At 38.2% G+C, this 17,006-nt stretch overlaps 1 protein-coding gene across 8 annotated transcripts in view; it reads left to right on the top strand.

Moving 5' to 3' along the window:
* RASAL2 (RAS protein activator like 2) overlaps positions 1-17,006 on the top strand; it is a 414,753-nt gene that overhangs the window by 247,641 nt on the left and 150,106 nt on the right. The window contains exon 1 of one of the 8 annotated variants that reach the window (XM_088845307.1): positions 7,493-7,647. The exons of the other annotated variants lie outside the window; for them this stretch is intronic. Coding sequence (XP_088701433.1) covers positions 7,635-7,647 — 13 coding nt within the window. The 5' untranslated portion in view covers positions 7,493-7,634. Of the gene's footprint in view, positions 1-7,492; positions 7,648-17,006 lie in introns of those variants that run through there. 8 annotated transcript variants of the gene reach the window in all.

The following is a 17,006-nucleotide window of genomic DNA, read 5'->3' as shown; positions in this document are numbered from 1 at the left end:
AGAAAATCATGCACCTATGGTTTTAGAGTTTCTTAATGGCTGTCATGGGGTTCCCAGGTGGTTCAGTGGGTTTGATCCCTGAGTCAGGAAGATTCCCCTGGAGAAGGAAATGGCAACCCACGCCAGTATTCCTGCCTGGAAAGTCCCATTGACAGAGGAGCCTGGTGGGCTACAGTCCATGGGGTTGCAAAGAGTCAGACACAACTTAGCAACTAAACAGCAACAACAAATGGCTGTCACATTGACATCTGTACCTGTACCAAAGTCAGAATTCCCTAATTATTTTTGTAAAGGGTAGGGGAAAAATACACTATCCATATTCTTCAAAGTTCATAAAACATACTATTTGATTGATTCACTACTAGGAAAAAAATATCCTAGCCTTCTGAAAACAAAACAAATATTTGTTGATTCTGAGCTTGGAAAGTGACATAGATACAGCCTTCAGTAGTCTACTTATACCTGTTTTCAAGCCATTTGTTTATTTAGCAAATACTTACTAAACATTTATTGCGGGCAGACGCTATGTTAGTTCCAAGAAGGACAAGAAGAAAGTGCTATGTTAAGTAAAATAGAACTATAGTTTGACAGGATGATGACCAAATTTTGATTTTAAATTTGATTCAGCTCTTATTTCTATTTGAATTAAAATACAGATTTTCAGAATCAGAAAAGACATTTAAAATTATCTACTCCAACCCTTCATCCAGTGTTTGAATCTTTCGTATTATTCATTTGATCATTGCTGATATTTGACTGTTTTTGACTTTAAAAATAATGGCATTTTCATGTAGTTCAACCTAATGGAACTATTATTATGTACAGAGTTTGCTCATGACAGAGTAAGATAGTGAAGACAACCCTATCAAACTGTCTGTATGGCGGAGAAATGTAAAAACAGATACTGACAGAATAGTGGCTATTTGCAGAAATAAAATGGCTCAAGTGCCTTCATCTAACCAGAATGAAGATTCTGGGCGCTGAATTAAGGGTTCATCTTGTGTGATCCATTATATCATTACAAACCTTCTTCACATTCTGCTGCTGCTGCTAAGTCACTTCAGTCGTGTCCGACTCTGTGTGACCCCATAGATGGAAGTCCACCAGGCTCCCCTGTCCCTGGGATTCTCCAGGCAAGAACACTGGAGTGGGTTGCCATTTCCTTCTCCAATGTGTGAAAGTGAAAAGTAGAAGTGAAGTCGCTCAGTCGTGTCCGACCCCTAGCGACCCCATGGACTGCAGCCCACCAGGCTCCTCCATCCATGGGATTTTCCAGGCAAGAGTACTGGAGTGGCTTGCCATTGCCTTCCTTCTTCACACTCTCAGTTCAGTTCAGTCGCTCAGTCGTGTCCGACTCTCCACGACCCCATGAATCACAGCACGCCAGGCCTCCCTGTCCATCACCAACTCCCGGAGTACACTCAAACTCATGTCCACAGAGTCGGTGATGCCATCCAGCCATCTCATTCTCCGTCGTCCCCTTCTCCTCCCACCCCCAACCTTTCCCAGCATCAGAGTCTTTTCCAGTGAGTCAACTCGTCGCATGAGATGGCCAAAGTATTGCAGTTTCAGCTTTAGCATCAGTCCCTCCAATGAACATCCAGGATTGATCTCCTTTAGAATGGACTGGTTGGATCTCCTTGCAGTATAAGGGACTCTCAAGAGTCTTCTCCAACACCACAGTTCAAAAGCATCGATTCTTCGGCATTCAGCTTTCTTCACAGTCCAACTCTCACATCCATACATGACCACGGAAAAAACCATTGCCTTGACTAGACGGACCTTGGTTGGCAAAGTAACGTCTCTGCTTTTTAATATACTATCAAGGTTGGTCATAACTTTCCTTCCAAGGAGCAAGCGTCTTTTAATTTCATGGCTGCAATCAGCATCTGCAGTGATTCTGGAGCCCAAAAAAATAAAGTCTGACACTGTTTCCACTGTTTTTCCATCTATTTCCCATGAAGTGATGGGACTGGATGCCATGATCTTTGTTTTCTGAATGTTGAGCTTCAAGCCAACTTTTTCACTCTCCTCTTTCACTTTCATCAAGAGGCTTTTGAGTTCCTCTTCACTTTCTACCATAAGGGTGGTGTCATCTGCATATCTGAGGTTATTGATATTTCTCCCAGCAATCTTGATTCCAGCTTGTGCTTCTTCCAGCCCAGCGTTCCTCATGATGTACTCTGCATATAAGTTAAATAAGCAGGGTGACAATATACAACCTTGACGTACACCTTTTCCTATTTGGAACCAGTCTGTTGTTCCATGTCCAGTTCTAACTGTTGCTTCCTGACCTGCATACAGGTTTCTCAAGAGGCAGGTCAGGTGGTCTGGGATTCCCATCTCTTTCAGAATGTTCCACAGTTTATTGTGATCGACACAATCAAAGGCTTTGGCATAGTCAATGAAGCAGAAATAGATCTTTTTCTGGAACTCTCTTGCTTTCTCCATGATCCAGCGGATGTGGGCAATTTGATCTCTGGTGCCTCTGCCTTTTCTAAAACCTGCTTGAACATCTGGAGTTCACGGTTTACATACTGCTGAAGCCTGGCTTGGAGAATTTTGAGCATGACTTTACTAGCGTTTGAGATGAGTGCAATTGTGTGGTAGTTTGAGCATTCTTTGGCATTGCCTTTCTTTGGGATTGGAATGAAGACTGACCTCTTCCAGTCCTGTGGCCACTGCTGAGTTTTCCAAATCTGCTGGCATATTGAATGCAGCACTTTCACAGCATCATCTTTCAAGACTTGAAATAGCTCAACTGGAATTCCATCACCTCCACTAGCTTTGTTTGTAGTGATGCTTTCTAAGGCCCACTTGACTTCACATTCCAAGATGTCTGGCTCTAGGTCAGTGATCACGTTATCGTGACTATCTTGGTCGTGAAGATCTTTTTTGTACAGTTCTTCTGTGTATTCCTGCCACCTCTTCACACTCTACAAGGCTCTTAAAACCCGTGAGGGATATTCTGCATGGACATGGATTTCAGTTACTTTGTAACTTGAGTTTGTGGCTAGAGGATGTCCCCAGCTTCTTAGAGAACACCTTCCTAGTGTTGTAGTTGAAGATGTTCTTGGTCGCTCCGGTCCCTACCTTAGTAGTTGTGTTTCCCTGGCTTTGGCAGCACAACACATGGCTGTGGGTTCATAGACATTTACAGTTACTTTGAAAATCAACATCTAAGGATCAGGATTTCACCTAGTGTAAGTAAGACCTAATTGGGTAAATGATGAAATGACTATTTTCCCTTACGATTGGCTTCAATTAGTTACTTGAACTGACACATTCCTGTTTCATTTGCATACAAATGCTAGCCTCTGGCATCAGAAAAATGGATATGCTATGGTGTGTGACCTCAAGTTACTCTAAGCACACCTCAGTCTAAGTACTTTAAAAAGGTTTGGTAAATGAAATATATTCTTTCATTCATCCATTCATCCAAGCATCACTTATTATGTATCTATGAAGCCAGACATTGTGTTAGGCTCTAGTGATAAGCTAAAAACAAGAACAAGCCGCTTCTTCATCTACCTCATATTCTGATGGTGAGTTCAGTTCAGTTCAGTCGCTCAGTTGTGTCCAACTCTTTGCGACCCCATGAACCACAGCTCACCAGGCCTCTCTGTCCCTCACCAACTCCCAGAGTCCACCCAAACCCATGTCCATTGAGTTGGTGATGCCATCCAACCATCTCATCCTCTGTTGTCCCCTTCTCCTCCTGCCCTCAATCTTTCCCAGCGTCAGGGTCTTTTCCAATGAGTCAGCTCTTCACATCAGGTGGCCAAAGTATTGGAGTTTCAGCTTCAACATCAGTCCTACCAATGAACACCCAGGACTGATCTCCTTTAGGATGGACTGGTTGGATCTCCTTTTAGTCCAGGGGACTCTCAAGAGTCTTCTTCAACACCACAGTTCAAAAGCATCAGTTCTTCGGTGCTCAGCCCTCTTTATGGTCCAAATCTCACATCCATACATGACCACTGGAAAAACCATAGCCTTGACTAGGTGGAACTTTGTTGTCAAAGTAATGTCTCTGCTTTTTAATATGCTGTCTAGGTTGGTCATAACTTTACTTCCAAGGAGTAAAGTGAAAGTGAAGTCGCTCAGTCGTGTCCGGCTCTTTGAGACCCCATGGACTGTAGCCCACCAGGCTCCTCCATCCATGGGATTCTCCAGGCAAGAGTACTGGAGTGGGTTGCCATTTCCTTCTCTAGGGGATCTTCCTGATCCAGGGAATGAACCCGGGTCTCCCGCATTGTAGGCAGATGCTTTACCGTCTGAGCCACCAGGGAAGTCCTGCGTCTTTTAATTTCATGACTGCAATCACCATCTGCAGTGATTTTGGAGCCCCCAAAATAAAGTCAGCCACTGTTTCCACTGTTTCCCCATCTATTTCCCATGAAGTGATGGGACCAGATGCCATGATCTTAGTTTTCTGAATGTTGAGCTTTAAGCCAACTTTTTCACTGTCCTCTTTCACTTTCATCAAGAGACATTAAACATCAGTACTAGTATAATGTTAGATAATGATGAAAGCTGTAAAGAAAAGGAAACTAGTAGAGAGTAAAAAAGTACAAAGGAGAATGTAATCATCTCTGCATAGGAAATGAGGTAAACCACCCTAAGAATATAATTTTAAATCTGGGTTCGGAAGAGTAGATAAGAATATGACAGGCAGACCAGGCAAGGAAGAAACTTCTAGATAGAGAAGCAGCAACAAACGGTAAGGCTGGAAGACATAAAACAGATTACAAATAGGAATGCATATTTGTAAAAAAGATGTAGTATAGGAGTAATAAAATATGGTATATAACATCCTTTGAAGAGTGTTGAAATAACATCATATTTGAACATGCAAAAAATTGTTTCCTTGAGAGTACTTCTCAGATTTACTCAAATATTAGAACTCCAGGTAGTAGGAAAAGTGCTCTTTGCAGAACTCAATAAATTATTGTTCTAATTCACCTTCAAATATCTGAAAATGTCATTATTGATCTGAATTTGGAACTGTTCCAGGCATCTTTAAGGTTAATTAAGAGTAATAGATTCTAACATTTTAAAATACGTTCAAGAAGAATAAACTCATTTTTGAGAGAATCAAATATGTGAACTTTCTCTGTTATTTCAGGAAAGATTGCTATTCTTTTTTTTTTAATCAGACTAATGACTTTTAAATTTTTTTTAATTAATTAATTTAGTTTTCACTGCACTGGGTCATTTTTGCTGTACTCAGGCTCTCTCTAGCTGCCACAAGGGGGCTGTAAGTCCGTAGGCCTCCCATTGCACTGACTTCTCTTGTTGCACAGTGCAGGCTCAGTCGTTGGGTATGTGGTCCCAGTTGCCTTACAGCACATGGAATCTTCCCCAAACAGGGATCAAACCCGCGTCCCCTGCACTGGCAGCCAGATTCTTAATCACTGGACCCTCAGATAAACCCACTGTTCTTTTTTATCATCAGAACCTGAGTGTTGTTAAGTAGCATAGTTTGAGAACTGCTGTGCTACAGTTATTCATCAGATGAGCTGCCAACCTGTGTGGGAAGCGTTAAGGAATCACTGTCTCTTGTAGCAGGCAGCCCCTTCGGAAAGTCCCTTGCAGTGGCTCTGACTTCCTTTAATTGAGCTGAAATCTCTCTCTCTGATAATTGAGTCTCACCGTTTAGACTCTAACTCTTAGAGATAATGACGGAAGTCCTGACCTATTTTTTAGAAATATTCTGAGGAATAATAAGTAAAAATAATCCCAGTATACTTTGCACTGTTTTAAGGTTGATTATAAATGAGACTGGGCATCCCTGGTGGCTCAGTGGTAAAGAATCTGCCTGTCAATGCAGGAGACATGGGTTTGATCCCTGGATCAGAAAGATCCCCTGGAAAAGGAAATTGCAACCCATTCCAGTATTCTTGCCTGGGAGAATCCCATGAACAGAGGAGCCATGAAGGCTACAGTCTATGGGACTGCAAAAGAGTCGAACATGACTTAGCAACTAAAACAATAACAAAACATATGAGACTAATAATGATAAAGGTTAAAGCTCACCTGGGTATGAAGAGGGTAGGCGGCGTTGGTGTTTTGTTTTATAGAGGGCAAGGTGGGAGTTTGTGCTCTCTTAAGTCTTCATAATCAGACTCTCAGTTTGTTCTTTCTGTATAACGTTTTGTTTATGTCTTTTCTCCCTCTATAATTCTTATTTGAGTAGCCATAGGGTCTATAGGAATAGTCCTTCTGAAGTAGACATACGAAACCCAAAGTAAAAGAGGAAAATGCAGTGTTAGAGTATTATGATCCTTGAAGTAAAATGAAACCCGATAACCAAAATCAAATTATGATGGAATTAAAGGAGACTTTATGCATCATTGAAACTTGGAGAGAAAAAAAGGGGAGAGGAAATAGGGTGCCAAAGATACATACATTCATATTTATTACACATATGTGTACATACATGCAAGTATATCTGTGTGAAAACATATTGATCGTATATGAGAGATATGTTACATTTAATACATATATATACAAACACGTAAATAGAGATAAAATAAATGTATTTCCATCAGCTGTTTGTTAAATGGAAGATAACGGATTGAAACTGTGCTCCTCTCATATCTGTCCTGTTCCACTGTCTGAAGTAGCAGGTGGAATCTGCTCAGTAATTCAAAGAGTGAATTTTTTAATTGATCAATCCTGACATGCCAACCTCAGCAACCGAGCAGCTGCGTAATGTGTTAGGTCATCATACCAATAGTGAAGATTACATCATTGACCTGCCTCCTTTTTCTGGAATGTAGAGAAAAACAAACCCTAGAAATATGTCAGATTTTCAAGCAAACCAAAATAATGACTGAGCATACTGATACTGTCAGTAGCTTCATGACAAGTTATTGACTAATCAGTTAGGAACCATTCTGTTTATAAAATTAATTTTTAATTATAGTTTATTTTTAAAATGAAGTTCTAGCTTAAGACCTGAATGAAAAGTTTCAGAGAAATTAAGTTTTTCTTTTTCTAAATTTAAAATATTACTGTTGTGATACAGTGATGCACCGAGTGACTTTAAGATAGCAATATATGTGTTAACAGACTTCTGTATACACATCAGCTGTAAGGTATTTCCCTGGGCTTTGTACTTTGAAAAGTTTATATTTTAATTCAGCAATAACATTCAAAATAAGAATCTCTGAAATTTGTTTTATATTTCTATTCCTAAAACAGGACAGATTTTTAAATAGATTGCTTTAAAAAAAAATGAATCGCTTTTTAAAACTCACAGATGTACACATCCACCCATGGGACAGAAAAAGTGAATTAAATACCTCGCTTGGTAAATCACATTGCTTCTCCTGGACTAGATTGCCTGCACCCAGTGCTGTGAGAGAGACACGCTGTGAGCAGGAAGGATAGCTATTGTTCAGTGCTCTCTAGCAAAAGAACTGGGGGGAGGGGGGGTTGGGGGGTGAGTTTGACTGGCGTTGGCTCTGGCTTTTCTGCATTCCAATCTGTCTGAGCCATTGAGCGGGAGCAAAAAAACAGAGAGCAGGAGCGTGAACAAGCACAGCTAGTGCGGTACAGAAAGTGTTTTGAGTTTCTGACTGGCATGCCGGAGAGATCATGTTAGCAACACCCAGAAACTTCACGGAATGCAGACCCCAGGTAAGAGTTCCTAGAATCCATCTGAGACAGAAGTTAAAAGTTTGTATATACTTAAAGGGTATCTGTGCTTTTTCAAAATTCACAAATGAAATGACTGTTTACTTTTGTACTTATCGGCTTGAAACAAAAATGGGTTGGTTTTCATTAACTGTCAGTTCACAGGAGTACTGTGTGGAGACTGTCAGCATCCAGTACAAAATCCAGATCAAAAATAGCCTTCTGAGAAACTCAGATAAATTAAAGATGTGATGATCATAGCAAAGTACTAACACCACAACATTTACTTGTTCTTTTAATCATTTGAAGTGGATGTTTATTCTAGTTTTTCCCTAGATCCTTTATGGAATACTAAGAAAATACCTAGGAATGGATATAGCCCGTTTCTTTCAGAGACAAAATATATCAACCATTAATAATAAGGTAACAGCCTTGCCTGAATCTCAGTAGCATGCAGTAAATCTGTTTCAACAGGTTGGATCCATAGACAGCAGTAAGAGTTCAAATGAGAACTTGGCTTGGTTTTTTTTTTTTTTTGCCCAAGGTAGACTTTTAATATCCTTTGCCAATAGATGACGTCAGAAACTTTAACTAATTAGCTCATTGAAAGTTAAATCTGAAAGAGACTTGAGAAATCATCTACTGCAGTCCACACTCTTCCTTTTCAATGAGAGGTGTAAGGGATTTGGTGCTTGCTCAAGATCACAGCTTTAGAACAGAATTGAAATGAAAATACAGATCTCCTGATTTGCGGTTTACTGGTTTTTTTCATGGTTCCAGCTACATTTAGGCTTTATACTTTGTCCATACTGTGTCTGCTGGCTCAGGTACCATGAGTTATTGCCTAAAGACCAAATACATCATAAATCTAGATTGAAATATTATGGGGAGGAGATGTTGGCAGATGGATGTCATCAATATTGATATCATACTCATTCAAAACCAAAAATATATAGCAAAGTATTGGTATTTATCAAAATAAAAAGCAGCTTTCAGTTAAGGAAAATGACTGAAGTTTGTATGTTTTTTTTATATAAACAATTGCATAGCTGTAGCATATTCTAATGGAGAAGGAAATAGCAACCCACTCCAGTGTTCTTGCCTGGAGAATCCCAGGGAAGGGGGAGCCTGGTGGGCTTCCGTCTATGGGGTCACACAGAGTCGAACACGACTGAAGTGACTTAGCAGCAGCAGCAGCAGCATATTCTAAATGCCTATATACAAAATTAAAATTCAAGTTGATTTTAATCTCTTAAAGACTTTGGGACTTAGTCATTTTCTGTATAATTGAAGTTAGTAAAACTTTTTTGGGGTAGTATTATCCCATATTCAGTGCCTTCTCTATGTTTATATTTTTTTAAGGTAAGATAACATTTTAAAATTGTCTAACTGTTTGAACCAATCGCTTCCTTATCCAAGACCCAGCTCAGTTTCTCTCCATTTGTAAGGGTCCTCTGTTACTTCACCTCATGAATTATGTGCTTGAGGGTAACTTAAGTGGAGGATCTTGAGAGTCACAACAGACAGTGAGCATCTGTCTTCATACATTTTCATTTCGTCTCTGAAAAGGTTGCTGCCCTTTCCATTTTTCTGGAGGCCATTGTGGAGTTGAGAGAGACCACGCTATTCTCGTGAGCTAAATAGTAAAGATAGCCACTGTCAAAAGGATCTGTCATGGCTCTTTACAATCCCTGGGAACAAGTTAGCTTGATTTGGCTCCAAGCACAGTGAAGGGATGTAGTGTTTTTGTGTTAAAGCTTGACCTGCTATTCCAGTTTTTGACTAAGTCTGTGTAAATGGGGTTGTGATTTACAAGTCTGTGAGTGATGAGCAGTAAGTTGTAAGGAACAGTTTCATTACTGCTCTTGGCTATCGGAAATCAAATTACAAAGTGACATTCTCCACCCAGTAGGAAACAAGAGACTATTTGTCTCACTGCCGAATCCATTATTAAAACACACTGTTTATAAGAGGACTGATGGCTGTGAGAATGAGGACATAATGCTCTGTCCAACTTAACAGTGTTCACGTTGTATTACACAGGGCTTAGAGTTTTCTCTCATCTTTTATCCTGCTGGAGTATGTGAAAGGACTGCCATGATACATGCGTGTATATTATGTTATGTGTATAAATGATAGATGAGTGGATGGATGGATGGATAGCTAGACAGACAGAAACGAACTTTTGGCCTTAGTGTATTTCCCCATGTTAGAAACAATCAGGTCATTAATCTATTGTTGGTATTTTACTGACCTAAGTTGAAAAAAAACTATTAACCAATCTAATAATTATAAAATTTGCTACTGTGTATTGGAAAGAGAAAAATATTAGAAGGAAACACATGACTCCTTTTTCTCTCCTGAATACAAATGTCAGATTATGCAGGTTTATGTTTTGAAAGGCACTTGTGCTAATAAGATGCCCATTTTATGACTAAAGGCACATTGTAAATGGGAAGGGAGTGGGTAGGATGAAATGAATGGCATGAGGAAAGAAATTCTCTTACGTATGTGAAACAATTTTTCTTTTGACCATTGTTGTTTTTTTTTTTTGAAGGCAAGCCCATTTTCACTGCTCATGATTTTTTTCCTTGATACTAGTTTTTCTAAAATTTTTTCATGAAATATATATCCATATCGTTTATATATTAAATTTGCAAAGAAGGTAAAGAGCTCTGTAATATAGCCATGACATTTTTCTGATAAAAGTTTGGCTATAGTCGATCAAAACTTTTGTCTCATTTAGAGGATTTGTTAATACTTCTTCCCCACTGCAATTTCTTTCTACTTTTGGGGTATAATTCTGGGTTCTGTATCCTCATTAAAGTTGTAAGAGTGAAATCTCTACTAACAAAAGTAAAGATGAAGGACAGTCCAAGGGGCAGAAGCTTGAGGCTGGATGTGTGAAACACTGAATTATCAAATTAATTCTTTACTCATAAAGGTAACCCAATCAGCCACTCAAAACTCTGGAAATCCTTTTATGTAGACATGTGGTTGTGTCTCCCCTTCTGCTCCAGTCTTGACCTTCAGCGGCTTCTGTAGAGGGACTTAGGCTGGTGGTGTTCTTTCTGTTCTTTCATGCTCTCTAGTGGTTGCTTGTGGCGGTGCTTATTTTCAGTCCCTGCATATCAGTTTTCGTGAAGACGCCGGTGGCTGTGTGGTGAAATAACGTTCACAAACTTAGTTGCATAAACTTTCTAAAATATGTAATGCTGTAGTACAGAGAGAGAGGATAACTGCTTGTGTCCTGTTGTTTCCTAGTAAACAGTAAGTCAAGAAAATGAGTCATGACTCAGCGATGTGAATCCTCATACAGCTGTCTTTTGTTTTTCTTGATTTTTTCTTTCTGTGTATGTGTGTGCGCGCGCCCTCATCGGAATTCAGTCTATCAAAGCTCCACATGTAATTATGGGTATGAGGTCAGCTTGTGTTTGGAAGCCTAAAGCGTTGCCACTGAGAATATGTTCTTTGTACATACTTGACAAGTTGGAGAGACTGAATCGTCATGAAAATCCAGATGAAGGTCTTTATCTTCTCTGGTACCTCGCTCACCCCTACTCAGACCTTACCATTCTGCTGAATGAAGAGGTCTCTGAACTTCAACACATGAAGAGGGAGCCAGTGAGGAGTTCTTATCAAGAATGAGACTATAAAACCCCACATTTCTGTCATTCTCAGGTTTGAGGTATTTTATAAATAAGTGAATTGCTAAAATAGCAAGTTGTAAAGTTAGTGTAGGTTGATACAGTTCTCTTCTTTGAAGAAGAAAAATGACCTGGTTCTGCATGCTCTCTTTTGTTAGACTTTCGAAAGTAAGCAACCAGGTTTAGATGCCAGGATCAAGCCAGTGTCATTCAGGATCAGGTGACACCTAGCATAGTCAACCTGTTGGACAAGTTGCTGGCTCTGATGTATTACATTTAATTCCACAGACCACAGAGTACCTTTGAAAACCTTAGCAGCATGCTACTGTTGTATAGTTAACTATTCATAGATACTACCTTTAGTTAATATGCAGACTAAAAAAAGTGGATATTCTCTTTTTAATACTCTGGTTTGTAACTTTCTAGCTAGATTATATTTCAAATAGCTTGTGTGTAGTTGATTTGATTTCTGGTCTCTCCAGTGAGATAGGAGAAGATAAGATGTTTGGGTCCCTACTACAATAATTCCCTTTTCTAGGAACTCCTAGACTATAAAGTGAGTGAAAGTCGCTCAGGCGTGTCCAACTCTTTGCGACCCCATGGATTATACAGTTCATGGAATTCTCTAGGCCAGAATACTGGAGTGGGTAGCCTTCTCCTTCTCCAAGACTATAAAGTGTCAGGTAAATAAATGAAATAATTTATTTCATTTTTTTTTTTTTTTTAAAAGGAGTGATGTGTCAAAGGGAGTGCAGAAAGAACCACTTGAAAGAACTGGGTTTGCTCAGTCAAAGGACGGGACAAGACGTGATATGTCTATGAACAGGGGAGGATAATCATCATTATGATGAGCTCATTTCTAAGACTTTGTTTAGTATGGTTATATTTCTTAGCATTTTCTCAAAGTGTGGGAGACGAATCACTCAAAGAAAGAGTAGTAGATTATTGAATTACTGTCTGCATACGGTAAAGGAATTGTGTCACAGTAATACAGTGGACATGAGTTGGGGTAAACTCCGGGAGTTGGTGATGGACAGGGAGGCCTGGTGTGCTGTGGTTCATAGGGTCGCAAAGAGTAGGACACGACAGCGACTGAACTGAACTGAATACAGTTACCTTACATACATCTTGAGATTTTTCTTGAAGCATTTTTGCCTCCACTTGAAACTCAGTGAAATATCACAGTAGTTTCCTGAAACAATATCACTCTATTTTATGAGTACTATTATTTTACTTGCAAATATTTGCACAGTGACAATTGCTAAAATTGTGAAATATATTTTTAGTAATTTTGGTTTTCTTCATTTCCTTTTCTTATAAATACAGTATAAGCACTTAGTATTTGATGATCAGCTTTTTAAGATAAATTTTTCAAAGAATTAGCTTTTTTTTTCCCCAGCTGGAGCCAGTGTTGACCATTTTTATTAACGAAATCAAAAACATGGTGTAAGGAAGAATGCCTAAGAGTTACTGCTGTCATTACAAAGAATGAAAACAAGTCTCTCTTGGAAATGTTTTTATTAACAAAACCAAAATGTACTATTCAAAGCAAATTTACTGTAATGTAAAAGGCAGAAGTCTTTTTAGAAAGTTTAGAAGTTGCTTGTTTTATTTGTTTTGTTTGTAAATTTAAGGGTGGTTAAAACCAGAAGGCAGGCTTTCCTCTGGTCCTTTTCAAAAAGAAAATCCAACAATTTATTTACCAGTTTTTCTCAGAATTGTGTCTTCTGAGAAACTGTAAAATGTGAACGAACTGCAAAATGTATTTGACAATGAAATTTTAATTAGCGGGAAATAGTGAACTTCAAGGATGTGACTATTTTATTGCTGTAAAGCACGGTGATTTATGACAGCTTCCCAGTAGGTTTCTTCCAGTGTCAGAAATTATAAGACCATTTTCATTTTGCTTAGTTCTTGAATTAAATATTTAAAGATAGACTTTTTCTTTCTCTTTTCCCCTGTCAAATCCATGTTACAGTAGAATAGAAACTAGTTTTTTTTTTTTAAAGGCTCTTCAGGTTTATCCAGATGTTGCTTATGTTACATTTTTCTCTGACAGTCTAAAAAGAGATTATTTTTAAATTTTAATATCCAAACATAATACATAATGCACTCCTCCTGTACACCTGTGAAAAGAAGGCAAGACTTCAATGCCCATTTTAAAAAAAGCTCATCCAAATGGCTATTCAATATATGAAAAGTTTTATTATTCATCAGGAAAATGCAAATTTAAACCAAAATTACATCAGGATATCTAAAATGAAAAAAAAAACAAACCCAAATGTTGACAAGGATCTGGAACAAAAGGAGTTGTTCTAGATTCTAAAACAGGAACCTAAAGAATTGTTTTGGATTCTAGACAAGAACCTAAAACAAAAGGAAAAAACACACTGCTGATGAGAGTATAGATTTTTACGACTACTTTGAAGAAAAACTAAGATCATGGCATCTGATCCCATCACTTCATGGCAAATAGATGGGGAAGCAATGGAAACAGTAACAGACTTTATTTTGGGGGACTCCAAAATCATTGCAGATGGTGACTGCAGCCATGAAATGAGAAAAACCCTTGCTCCTTCAAAGAAAAGCTATGGCCAACCTAGACAGCGTATTAAAAAGCAGAGACATTACTTTGCCAACAAAGGTCCATCTAGTCAAAGCTATGGTTCTTCCAGTAGTCACATATGGATATGAGAGTTAGACTATAAAGAAAGCTGAGCGCCAAAGAATAGATGCTTTTGAACTGTGGTGCTGGAGAAGACTCTTGAGAGTCCCTTGGACTGCAAAGAGACCCAACCAGTCCATCCTAAAGGAAATCAGTCCAGAATATTCACTGGAAGGACTGATGCTGAAGCTGAAACTCCAATACTTTGGCCACCTGATACGAACTGGCTCATTTGAAAAGACCCTGATGCTGGGAAAGATTGAAGGTGGTAGGAGAAGGGGACAGCAGAGGATGAGATGGTTAGATGGCATCACCAATTCAATGGACATGCGTTTGAGTAAATTCCCGGGAGTTGATGATGGACAGGGAAGCCTGGCGTGCTGCAGTCCATGGGGTCACAAAGAGTCAGACACGACAGAGCTAAACCTGAACTGTCTAAGTGTACAGTCAGGAACTTTACATTTGGTGTCATTTAAAGGGTTAGATGGGGAAAGTCTCATACAGACCAGGTTTGTAAGTGAATCTTCAAAAGAAAACTGCAAGATGTGAATAACAGAACTACCAGACTTTCCATAAGCTTTCAAAGTACCATTCTTAAGCACTCAAAGACATATAAAACACTAACTTTCATGTCCTAAATATTTTATAGTAGTAACAATTTATATATATATATTACTGTAGTGTATCTAAAGATATAAATGTACTCATAACAAGCACATTAATTTTTACATATAGTTATTAATTCATGATACAAATTTAATGAGTTTTCTGTACTTTGGCTTTAATATCATTTTGCATTTCTATGCTTTAGAGGATATGTGATTACTTGTTTTATTGGAAGAAAAATAAACATTTTAAAACAGCTTTTTCATCACTGTGGAATGTGGAAGTAGCCAACAAAATAAACAGAAGATAATAAATGTTAAGTTCCTTCTTTTTCTTTGCAAAAATACAAACATGATGTATTCTTGACCATGCTTTTCTTCTCTTCTCAGGTAAATCGCCCCCCTCCTTCTGATCCTGCTAATTCTGAATCAATTAAAATGCATGTGTTTAGCTCTATTTTTGTATTCATTTACAACAGTCTCCTCCACTTGTTGTTCAGTTGCTAAGCCATATCCGACTCTTTGCAACCCCATGGACTGTAGCATACTGGGCTCCTCTGTCCTCTACTGTCTCCCAGAGTTTGTTCAAATTCATGCCCATTCATATTTCATCAGCTTTACTCAAGCTTAATATTTTCATGTCAGCATACTACAGTAGTTATCTATTGCTGTTATAAACAACCATACACTCAATGACTTAAAGCAACACCTATTAATATTTATTATTTCACAGTTTATGCAGAACCAGAGTATGGGCAGGATGTAGTTGGTTGTTTGCTCGGAGTATCACAAAGTCAGAAACCAAAATATCAGCAGACTGCCTCCTCATCTGGAGCTCAGAGTCCTCTTGGTGTTGTAGCACTGAGATCCTTTCTTTTTTGCTGGCTATTGGGAGGGAATCATTCTCAGCTCCTAGAGATCACCTTTGGGTCTCATTCCTGTGGCACTCCGAGAACATGGCAACTTACTTCTTCAGAGTCAATGAGAGAATCTTACTCTAGTCTGCTGTGATGGAGTCCAATGTAAAATGCTACATAATCACAAGAGTGACTGTACCATCATCTTTATATAATACAGCTGAGTCAAGGGTGTGGCTATCCCATCTTATTAACAGATCTTGGGTCCTACCTACACCCAAGGGTAGAGGATTATACAAAAATGTGGGTACCATATATATCCACATCATAAACACCAAGCCTTTGTTCATGATTCTTAATCGTGCTTCTTTTTTTCCCCTCTCAAATTGAGTATAGACTATTCCACTGAAGTTAATGATACTCTAATTCTGGCAGGTTAACAATCTTATCTTTCTTTCAGTTAATATTAGTTTTATGAGGCCTGTGCTTTTCTGTGACAGCAGCATTTTCATTCTCAATCTGCCACCCATTTTTTAATAAAATAAAAACACGATATAATTGTGCAAATATTGCCAAACAGATTCTGATGCCAAATTAACTGTTGATGAACATGTGACCCTGCCTCATATTTATCATCAACCAATGAATGACAGTCCTGAATTTTTTTAAATTATTGAATTAAAAAGTTACAGACCTATGCATTGTCAAGTTATTTTACTGTGGAAGAATGCTATAAACTCTCAGGAAATCCCTAGGCACCTAAAGATGTCGTTTTAATATTTTAAAAATTTTATGCTATTTTAATATTTCAAAGAAAAATAATACATTGAAGATATCTTTTCATTTCATTATATTTATACATGTAGATCCTTAAAGGCTGCATATTATTCCATTGTAGATTTACCTGTTCCCCTCCTTAAGAACACTTAATGTTTTTAGTTTTTGCCACTACCAACTTTTTGTTAAACACCTTCGTACATACATATCTATGTTCAATTGCTTGTGTTGATATATCTGTAGGACTGGTTCCTAGAAATAGAAACAAAGGTAGTTTACATTTTATGCTTGATAGATACTGTAAAATAGCCTTGCAAATTTGTTCACGATTTTTTTCTATTTGAAGTCTTAAATTTTTATGTTTCCTTATTCTCTCTTTTCTGTTGTAATTTCTGGCTTTTGGGTGATGTTTACAAAGGCCTTTCTCAGTAAGATTAGGTCTTTATCTGGAATTTATTTTTGGATTTTTGAAATGAGCTTTTTTTTTTTTTTTCAGTTGTAGAGTCAGTTGTCTCGACACCTTTTGTTGAATAGCCTACTCTGTCCATACTGATTTGAAAAGTGCTCTTTATCATCAGCTAAATGTCTATGTGTTTTTTCTGGATTCTTTTCCTGTTCCACAGATCTATTGTTTGCTCCTATGTCAATGTCAAAGTGTTTTAATGATTATAAATTTTGATATGTTTCTCCTCCTGATGTAGCAAACTCTCTCTAATTAGTTAGTTCTTCCTTTTCAAATGTATCTGGCTTTTCACTCATACATTTACTTTTCCAAATGAACTGTAGAAGCAATTCATCCCCCACTGCCAGC

Source organism: Moschus berezovskii, chromosome 17, assembly GCF_049115385.1.
Source record: "Moschus berezovskii isolate FMDL1 chromosome 17, NW_MosBer_1.0, whole genome shotgun sequence".
Classification (NCBI taxonomy): domain Eukaryota; kingdom Metazoa; phylum Chordata; class Mammalia; order Artiodactyla; family Moschidae; genus Moschus; species Moschus berezovskii.
The sequence above is the reverse complement of the archived record's forward strand: the minus strand, read 5'-3'. Positions and strand labels throughout refer to the sequence as shown.